The sequence below is a fragment of the Cryptomeria japonica genome, chromosome 1 (genome assembly GCF_030272615.1).
Source record: "Cryptomeria japonica chromosome 1, Sugi_1.0, whole genome shotgun sequence".
NCBI lineage: Eukaryota > Viridiplantae > Streptophyta > Pinopsida > Cupressales > Cupressaceae > Cryptomeria > Cryptomeria japonica.
This window is the reverse complement of record NC_081405.1, coordinates 650,320,804-650,331,837: the sequence shown is the minus strand read 5'-3', so window position 1 is coordinate 650,331,837 and position 11,034 is coordinate 650,320,804. Positions and strand designations below refer to the sequence as shown.

Sequence of the window (11,034 nt, the reverse complement as noted above, 5' to 3'; positions counted from 1 at the left end):
CATTGTTTTTTAACTATAATATAACTTAACAAAAAATTAAAAATCTCCCCAACCCACTTTATTTACATTCCTCGAGAATTCAAAAACCTTGTCCCCTCCAAAAACTTTAATCAGACTTTAATAAAATCAAAACCTTTACCTTTACCTTACACAGATTCCTGTTACAATCTACTTTAATTTGATATATCACGTAACCTTGTCCCCTGCAAAAACTTTAATTCCAAACCTTTTTCTCACACCAAATCCAGTTATAATCTTCTTTATTGTTGAATGAATCGCTGATATGGATTTACCACAAATAATTTGGAATGAATCACTAATATGGATTTACCACAAACAATTTGGAATGAATCCAGATCGATCAGAGAAGAGATTTGTTTCAATGTGGTAACTTCTAAGCGAAGACATGAATTTTCTTAACTTGTTCTCAGAGGAAAGTTGTGCAGTACGATGACATTCATGAATTAAATGAAAAGACCCAGGAGGATTCTTACACCCTTCTCACTCATTCCCAGAATATTTGCAAAATCACTTTCCCCCTCAATCCACCTATGTACTTAACTTTCGGCATTACTGTTAAGAAATCTAGTATTCTTATTCTCGCATGTTAAGAAAGCATTGGCTGTTCTCTTTCTTGTTGTTGAAGTCAATCTACCTATAATATTGGACTATTAGCCTGCTGGATTGTTTTATTTTTCATTCCTGTCCAGACTCCAGAGCAATTTATGATGGAGCAGCCTCCATGTTCCAGAACCACCTTTGATGAATTACTAAGGCTAATAGAAAGAGCTGATCTTTCTGAGGTATGTTTGCTTTCTCTTGGGCAATGTTTTAATGTTTACTCATTTCTTATGTTTTAATGTTTACTCAGTTCTGTGAATTTGTCTAAAGGAGTATTGGTATTTTTGTTGTGCATCAATGTAGTATAGTGAAGAGGTGGAGCGGTATCGAGTTATTTTAATGCTTTGCCAGAGTTGGTTTGAAAAAAATATGCTACCCACTACAGAATGCATGCAACTTATTGTAACTTATGGTTTACGTCATTTTGTTGGTATACGTTTGCTTGGAATGATAGTTTGAGGGTTCAGTGAAACGAGGCTTTGAATTTCAGGCTTGATGGGTGATGGGTGATGGGTGATAGGTGATGAGAATGTTTTTATTATATATATGTATGGAAGGGTCTGTATCTATTACAGATCAGTCATCAAGACAATAAAATGAATCTCACAAGACATGAGATTGGGATTGATGAGAACGTTGTTTCAATTCAGATTTTTTCATTAGTCAGGAATCATCTATTTTTAGTTTGGTTTGTGCCATTTTTAAGGTTTCCATTCTTCCAATTTGAAGAGGGTGAGCTCTGTCTTTTTAAGCAATCTTATCCGATTTTATACATTTTAATAGTTTAGATTTGATTTTAGTTTATTTATTTTTATATTAGATTAAATTTATGCTTGCAAAAATGAATTTAATTCATATTCATGTTATGGATTTAACCTTTGAATCTTTAAATTCAAATATTTGTGAGTTTCAAAGATGTCTTACTTTCTACTAGTTGCCATTTGTTGACTTGAGTATACAAATTTTTTTGTATGCTAGAATGTTGTATAAAGGGAAAATCCTAATATACTTTTAGACATCATCCATCCATTATCTTTTATTTGACTACTTGTCTCCTCACTTAGAGAGAACCATTGGATTGTATTACAACTTACATCTACTGACGAATTGAAGCATATTGCACAATCATTTACAATTTGTTGGATGGAATTCAAGGGTTTGACATAAGGATAAGATCCTCACTTTAGCAAACACATTTAGATGTTCATCAATATCACCTACTCTTATGATATAAATTATAAGCAAGTAGATTCCATGCATGTGTAGAAGGTGTAGTTCATTTAGATGAAAATAGATCCTTGACTAGAGTTTTGGTTCACAAAGTAAAATCTATAAAAAAAATTTAAAAGCCGAACACAAATTTAAGTCCTAATGGCTTGTCATTTTCAAAATTGTGCTTGTAAATTACTTATTGTCTCAAACACTTTATATATGTCATTTTTGACTCAATTTTTTTTAATTACTCATTTAACCTAGATATATTGAAAGTGTGTTTTATTTCCTTTCATTTTGGTGAACTTAGTAGATCCTACACCCCATTAGGTTTTTTATTTTTATGGTTCTATTTTATAATTAAGATCCTCTATTTTTTTTTTATATTTTACATGAGATGCTACTCTTGTTTTATATGATTTATCCTTAACTTAGGGTTTGTGTATTGATTTTATGCCCAATCCTCATCAACATCCCCCTTCCTCTTTGAGAAAAAGTCTATGTTTAAATCTTATAATGGCTAAGATTGAAGTTGAAAGTGGAGAATTTGAAAATCTAATTGATAACATTTATCATTTAGGACAATTTTTTTTCTCATGAGGTACACTTTAAACAAATGGATAGGTGGTGATATCAATTTCAAAAAAAATTGATGGATCATCTTCATACCTTATTGAGTGATATTTTCTATGGTTTAGAAATTCTTCAAGGCATTGGTTCTAAAGGTTATTTTCTACAAGTGCTTTGCAACATGGGGTATCTTCTTCCTTCCCACCCAACCTTCTTCCATTTCCATCCTTCTTAACTATGATGTTTTCTTTCTCTCACTTCTAATCTAATTTATCCTACTCCTTGGGCTCTCCTGTCTAGTGTCACGACTAGCCATCATACACTAGTATTAGACAAGTTATTCCTCACATTCACCTCGCTAGTGTCATATTTTTATTTCGTGCTACTAATGTCATGTATTTTTCCTATCCTACTAATGTTGAATGCATTCCTCTTATCATTCTAACAATTCTCATTTATCATCTTCCTCCTACTAGCGACACATCTCTTCTTCAGGTTACTTGCACTTCATCCCAAATTCTTCACCCTCTTTATACCCTATCCATTGTTTTTCATGTTCCCCCCATTAACATCCACACTTACACCCTTGATACGTCATTAGGAGAGGATAAAACTTCAACCCATTCTTCTTAGAAGTGCACTAGTTAAGTAACTAATCATTATGACTCTTGGTCTTCATCAATTCTTAAAATAGTTGAAAAACTCACAACTACTTTAAAAAGGAAGTTGATCTTTCACTTAAATCTGACATATAATACATGCTAATTTAGATTTTGGAGAAGTGTAAATTTTGACAATAAGTGAACTTTTAATTAATTTTGATAATTAACTAAGATCATTCAATAGTTGGCCAAAATCAACCATCTAGTGCCTTAAAAAATGGAGCTTGTGATTGAGCAACACTTGGGAACTTGGCACCAAGACTTGCACAAAATGCAAAATAATATGCAAAAGTAGTGTTACATTTAATTTTGGACATAAGTCTACACAATGCTTAGGTTCTATTCATCGATTTGTATAACAATGATAAAAATTAGATAGACTATCAAAAACATTATATAATATCTATTTATATACATATTTAATGTATGATATATATTTAGAAAGTAAAATATAGTTTAATATTGGAAAGGCAACTTTAAATGAAAAAACATCATAAAACACTCTTGAGAAGATAGTTAGCCCTCAAATTGAAATCTCGTCACTAATAAATAACGAAATTTGGGGAAAAAAGCTTACTAGTCATTATGGTCATTTATTGATTGTTGTGAACTCAATTTAACTATTACAAATGGAAGAGATTAAAGTTGAATAAATGAGAAATATTGTATGGGATGGCACACATGTACTTCTAGCTCTATGGAATGCACTCCAAGCTTTAGAGATAGAATATGCAACTTTTATTATATAGTGCAGAAAGTAGAGTTCCACTTTGGGGGAAGTGCACGCATTGGAAAGTGTGCCGCTAGGAACAGAGGTCTGTTATGCTTCGGGGAGCTGAGGCGAAAATAAAAAACCGGGACGGGGCCCTGTTGTTAACAAGGTCCCGTTGTTAACGGGGCCCCATTTAGAAACATAAGGGGGCCTCGTTTAGAAACATAATGGGGCCCCATTTACAAAATGAGGACCCGTTTATTATAACGGGCCCCGTTTCTTAAATTTAAAAAATAGAGCATGCCATGTGCATCAGGTTTTAGTTTAGGAAAGGTATGGAATGCCCAACCCTTAGCCTTGGACCTACAAGTACAAGGTTGTATCAATGACATGGTGAAATACCAACTTTTGGCATATGTTTGATGCCCATTATCATAGAACTTTTCAACAAAATTAAAACCCATTTTAGATTACACTATGTAGATTCTGAATATATATTTTTTTTTCAGATTTGATTATTTTTATATTTTCTAATTAACGTGTACTAAATTTGGTCCATTAACTTGAAATGTCAGTTTATCTTGTTTATTTAATAAATTTTTTGTTTTAATGTTTTTTGAAAACAAAATTATGTCATCAATCTACAAAAAATTCTTATCAATTTAAAAATAAAATTCAAAAAATGATAAGTTTAGGTCAAATTATGTGGGTTGTACACGACGAGTTTTTAAAACGATAATTAGGGTCAATAAAATATTTTAAAAAATACAAAAATATGCTCATCAATATTTAGTGTGTTACAAATCATTTCTCAAAAGGGTTTGAAAAGAAACGTTTATTTGTGTGGAAAAGTGTGGACCATGATATCTGACTCACTTGAAAAATCTATGATAGAACTTTAAACAATGCTATTTAAATTTGATTCTCCATTATACATCTTATCTCTATAATAGATGTTGTTCCAATCAATATTATTAAGTTATATAACTACAAGAATGTGTCATAATGCTATGAGAAATAATATTTTGCTAGAAGTTTTTGTTTCTCAACAAAAATATCTTATCTAGATGTTAGACTTTTTTTTTTAAGTAAATAGTTTATCATTTAATATAGATTTAAATTTTTATTCATAAAATTATCTTATAGATATTAAATTATTATATTTATAATAACTAATTTATCTTTTGTTTAAATTTTTTTTTTTTAATATTTATATAAAATTATATGTTCAATATTATCAATACTATTTATTATTAACATATATTTCATATTATATTATATTTTGAAAATTTAATTCAAATAAAAAATATATATTTATTTGAATTTTAAATAATTAAATAATATTTAATTATTTTTATAATCAATGTAATATTCAATACAAATTTATATAATTTAATAATTATTATAAATTTTAAATTTTAATTTAATCACATAATCGTTTTAAAAGTATAGTTTAATTATTAATATACGATGATATTAAAGGTTAGAATGTTATTGTGTATATAAAAACATTTAAACATAGTTAATGTATATTCAAATTTTTATATAAAATAAATAATAATATAAGCCAAAATCAATGCAGAAATAGTTGACTAAGCGTTTGGGGGAAGGATATCTTTTTTCTTTTGTAGATGGATTTTTTTGGTTTTTTTTAAAAGATAAGTATATTAATTGATAAACAGGAGGCACTTTTTTTATCAATGTGTCAAATTATGATGTTTCTTGAAGAATTTATTATATAATTTTTTTTTTTTAAAAATAGGAAAATTGATTATATTAAATAGATAGGTCAATGACTATTAGAAAAATAGAAATGATCAACATATAAGCTTGAAACTCATAATAATTACATAAACAATCATAACTAGAACAAATTAGTTGGGCATAAAGAAAGAGGAACAGTTAATGTAAAAGAGAAAATTTTGAATAAACTCTAATAAAATTAAATAAGATCATTATATATATTCTTTTTTTTCAAATACCATATATTTTCATATATAGAAAACAATTTTAAATATTATAATCATCCAAAAAACAATTTAGGTCTACATTTATTATCATTAAAAATAATTATTAATTTTCTAGTTATCTTATTCTATGAGTATAGAAATGTGATCTAATATGTTCTTAAGAAAATATGTATATTATAATTTTACTTCTTGTTGTTTTTGAAAGAGATTGTGTATGTTTTTTTGCATCAACATTTAGGGTCACACTATTTGATTCATCATCAAGATGTTAGAGAGCTCAAAGAATAAATAAAAAATGGTTAACAAAGTGTGATCTGCAACATTGATGCTAACTCACAATCTCCTCAAAAATAGTGACATCTAAAATGATAGATTGTGGAAAACTCTTACCTTTGATTATAATACTTTGAATTAGTTGGAATGTTCTGTATCATATTCCTTACAAGATTGCATAAATAGGCACAGTAAATCTCCACATAAAATGACATTCCAAAAAATCTATTAGATCTGTAAAACACAATTTTCTTAGTAGAATTTTTTGTCAATAAGAATGCAGAGCATGAAGATTTCACTTCTGAAAATTTTGCAAAAATATATTATATTTTACAAATTTTAAAAATTATACAATTTATTTTTTATTTTTTTAATAACTATTTTTTAATAAATATATATTGATAAATTAACTAATTCAAAATAAAAACATTTGTATTCATTTTGATTACAATTATTTATGCAATCCATGCTGTACGATATGCTCTGAAATTCTCTGTAATGCTTCCGCACTAAAACATTAAATTCGCAAGAAAGCTTAATTTCCACTCACCGGCTCTGACAGCAGAGATGCGTCATAATACGTCTGCCAGTACTTCAAATCCTATCAAATGTTTTTTTCGTACTTCACAATCCTAATCAGGATATTTAAAAGTGAAAATTGGGAATTTTTCATAATCAACCTCTGAACTGCATTCCGATCGGACATTTTGAACGGTGAGAAAGCTGAATAAGAGAGAAGTAATGCATAAATCAGACGAAATAGCATTAATTCAAGATCTCCCTGGCTTATTAAACCTGGTTTTAACATTTTCCACTCAGTACGAAGCATTTAATGGATGACGTGTGCACAGAAATGAAGCATTTAACTCAGTACAGAAATTTATATTTGTGCGTACAGCCCTAATTGAAGTTCGAACAGTGAAAATATAAATTTGACCCTCTAAATATCTAAAATTAAATGGTGACGTCAACCCTCCAAATATATCTAATGGTTCGAAAGAGAAAAGATCAAATATATATATATAGGGGAAAGGACCCAGTAGTTGAGCATGTTCCAATTGTTGTGAGGGTTGTTGATACCTTTTGTTCCAAAAATTGAACAAATAAAACCTATTGTTTGAAACAAAAAATATCAATTTTTGTTAGGAAATGTACCAACAGTTGTTAGGAAATGTACCAATAGTTGTTAAGAAATGTACTAATATTGTAAAAAGTAACCAATCAGGTGATGCCACATCGGCTGCACAACTATTGGGGCCTCTTTTGCACGCCTATTGGTCTCACTTTTTTTTGGGGCTGTTTTGGACACCTTGGCAAAAAGCATGCTGATGTGGCATCATATTTGATGATGTGGCCCTGAAACCTTAGTTATAAGCAGGGGACTTGCCAAGTAAGCTGCTGTAAAAAAATCGGAGTGATTCGAAATTTCCAAGTAGGATTTTGAGAAGCGTGAAGTTAGGGTGCACGACTACTGAGTCCTTTCCCTTATATAGGACAAAGGATCAGTAGTTGTGCACCCTATTTTCAAAACCTACTTAAGGTTTCAAGGTCACATTATCAAATATGATGCCAAAACAATCCCCCAAAAAAAGTCAGACAATAGGTGTGCAAAAGGGCCCCAATACTTGTGCAGCTGATATGGCATCACATGATTGATTACTTTTCACAACAAATGATATATTTCATTCAATTATTGGTACTTATCATACAACTATTGGTACAATGTTATACAAAGGTTGAACATTAAATCAGCAAGTATGAAGGCATTGAATCAATAACTTCTATCACAAGAATTGAAACAAAATCACTTCTTCTTAAATTTTCTATTTCATATCGTTTGTCCGAGAAGCTTGCAGCTGCTGGGCTACGGTGAAACCCCTCTAATTTTTCCGGTTTCCCGAGTGCCAAAGATCATCATACTGTTAAACGATGGAAAAGCTTGTGTATGGTGGAAATGTGACCTTTTATGAGGAATTGCTAAGGCTGGAAGAAGCATCAGTGTTGTTCCAGGTAAGTTTTCTTTTGTCTTGGGCATACTGGTATGGTATGAGCTGTGTGCTTAAGGTATGCATGCTATATTTGGGTAGAGTTACGAATGGAAGGATAATATTCTGATTTTAGTGTTGTGGAGTTTTGAGAATGTTATAGCAATTGTGATCAGGAAAGGGAGAGGGATGTGTTTTCAGGTTTTTCTTTGCCAATTTCTGTAGGTTTGGATCTTAAGAGTGTTGGGCAACTGAGATTTTCAGAGCTTATTTGGTCTAAAGTTTCTGGTATAATTTATGTAGGTGTTGTTAAGAGTAAGGGATTGTGCTTTGCCAGTTTGTTTTATTGCAGTACGTTTTAAGGGAAATTGGGGACATTCAATGATCTTAAGATGGGAAATATGCAAATCTTAATAAGAGGGGGAATGATTGATTGTGATTTTAGATGAGTCATTTAAGCAAGTCAAAGCTTATTGTTGTTCAATTGAGTCATAATATTAAGTCACAAAAGGTAAGGTTTAAACAACCCACTTGAAGCTTTAATTTGTTTAGGTGGTTCATATGAAATGACAAACTCTAAGCTTTGACTTGTTTTGGTGGCTCGTCTGAAATCACTAAGTGACTGTGATTTCAAATGAGCCACCTAAGCAAGTCAAAACTTAGAGGGTGTTGTTTAGACCAAATCTAATATTGCAACTTTACACTATTAAAATGCCACTCCTCTGTTTTAAGTTTCTCCAAATAATCAAATTTATATTAGAAAAAAGGTGAAAATGGAAAATAAGTAATATTTGATATTATCATTTATTGAAAAGTTTATGCCAGAAAATAGCGTGAGATTTTTTCATCAACATTTCTTTATGCTGATAATGGATCATGGAGTGCCATCCAAAGCTTGATTAAAAAACTCTTGCACAACATTTCCTCATCCTGATGATGGATTCTGGATTGCCATAAGAAACTAGAGTAAAAAGCTCTTGAATAATGTTTCCTCATCTAAATGATGGATTGGGTGTGCCATCCAAAACTTGATTAAAAAACTCAGATTGCACAGTGTCTCCTCATCTTGATGATATATTCTGGATTGCCATACAAAATTTGATTAAAAAGCTTTTGCACAATGTTTCTTCAACCTGATGATGGGAATCCATTGAAAATGTATGTTTACTCATTCTGATGATAGATTCTAGATTGCCATTGAAAATGTTGCCTCATCCTGATGATGGATTTTAGAATGTCATTGAAAACTTGATTTAGAAAACTCTTACACCCTGATGATAGATTTTGGTGTGTGAGTGCCACCCAAAACTTACGAAAAAATTCAAATACAAATTTCGACCACAAACTCGTAAACTAATCTAAATGTAAATATCATATCTTTGCTGGATATTATCACTTTAAAATTACTTCGGTTAAAAAAATTCAAGTTGCATTTTTGACATAAATTTTGTATTAGTACATAAGATACCATAAGTTCATACTTGTTTGACTGGGATAACTTCTAGGGCAGTCCATTTTCTGAACATGATCTCCTAATTTTGTCCGTACTTTCAGAAGAGCAATTTGGTGATATTAACTGTAACTTGCAGACTCTATTCTTGAATTGTGATTCGGCTTAGCTCTACATTAACGAGTTGATTTTCTTTGTTGGCAGAGGCAACCCATGGTGGAGAGGAGGCTAATGCATTATTCTAGCTCTCAAAGCATTCTGTTAGTTGGAGAAGGCAATTTCTCATTTTCTTCAGCTTTGGCAACTGCATTTGAATGTGCACAAAACATCGTAGCCACAACACTTGATAGCAAAGGTATCAATCAGAACTTGGAATAAATAAGTAAAAATTATGCCCTATCCCTTCTTCGTAATCTATTTTGTTCCCAATATTGTGTTTTTCTTTTTTGACTATTTTTTTCATTGTTGTCAAAGCAGAGAAAGTCTTGAGGGTTTATGATACAGCTCGTAGTTCAATATGGAACTTGGAAAGTCGTAGAGGATTGGTACTGTATGAGGTGGATGCAACCAGATTGCACCAAATTGGAAAATTAAGAGCGAGCCAGTTTGACAGAATTGTTTTCAATCTGCCGCATGCAGGCTTTATTGGCGGTGGCGAATGCAGTAAAGAAGCCATCAAGAAGAACAACGAGCTGGTAAGTATGTTCTTCAAAAGTGCTACCGAGATGCTGAGATTGTGTGGAGAAATTCATGTTACTAACAAGGTGGGGCCACCCTACAAAAAATGGACTTTGGAAGGAGAAGCAGAAAAGTATGGGCTATATTTGAAGGAGTCTGTTAGTTTTCAGAAAACTGATTATCCTGGTTATATGAATAAAAGGGGAAGTGGACGAAAGATAAACAGAACCTTCCGTCTGGGAGAATGTAAAACTTATATGTTCTCGATGGTCTGAGTGGCATGCACCTGTTGTGAATGCCATGCCCCTTTAACTTAAAAGTTAAAAGGCATGGACTGAAAATAATTGTTTTAAATTTTATCATGGAATAATAAATTTGAATTTTTCATTCAATTACCATATAGATTTGCATCATCTATTCTTAATAATTTTTTATTACTAGACAAAGACGGTAGTAAATGATGAAATATATAATCACTTTTTAAAGTTTATCCTCTTACATTACTCATTTATTTAAACATGTAAATATCTCAAAACTTAAATTAATAGCGAGCCATGTTACTCTTTTATAAAACAATTATTATAAATTTATAAAAAATAAGATTTCAATGTTTGTTTCATAGTGATATGATATTGTTTTTATACTTTGAATGGTATAATGAGTGTGCTTGTACATTTATCCATCTAAACATCATTATGGGAAAAGTGAAGGCATTATTGGTGAGAATTTAATTTCAAATGAACAAGAGTGGTTGAGTTGTTCTCATGAAGCATTGATTAATGTAAAAAGTTTAAAACATCTATGCTACATGAATATTTAGAATCTCTTCTAATTAAGGATGGATCTCTTCTTATTATTAGATGATGTTTGAAAACACCATGTACTCAATGTATTTATATAT

At 30.8% G+C, this 11,034-nt stretch overlaps 1 protein-coding gene across 3 annotated transcripts; it reads left to right on the top strand.

The window, feature by feature from the left end:
- The first annotated feature begins 324 nt into the window (after positions 1–324).
- Positions 325–10,524, top strand: LOC131050410 (heavy metal-associated isoprenylated plant protein 41). 3 transcript variants are annotated; one of them, XM_057984574.2, is made up of 4 exons: positions 7,897–8,030; positions 9,660–9,810; positions 9,933–10,000; positions 10,095–10,524. In XM_057984574.2, exons 1-4 carry the CDS (start codon positions 7,950–7,952, stop codon positions 10,152–10,154), a joined length of 360 nt encoding a protein of 119 aa, XP_057840557.1. In that variant the 5' UTR covers positions 7,897–7,949; the 3' UTR covers positions 10,155–10,524. The 3 variants fall into 3 exon arrangements, with proteins under 3 accessions (XP_057840556.1, XP_057840557.1, XP_057840554.1); XM_057984573.2 differs by lacking the exon at positions 7,897–8,030 and adding an exon at positions 325–803 and having other exon boundaries at positions 9,933–10,524; XM_057984571.2 differs by having other exon boundaries at positions 7,900–8,030; positions 9,933–10,524.
- The last annotated feature ends 510 nt before the right edge of the window (positions 10,525–11,034 follow it).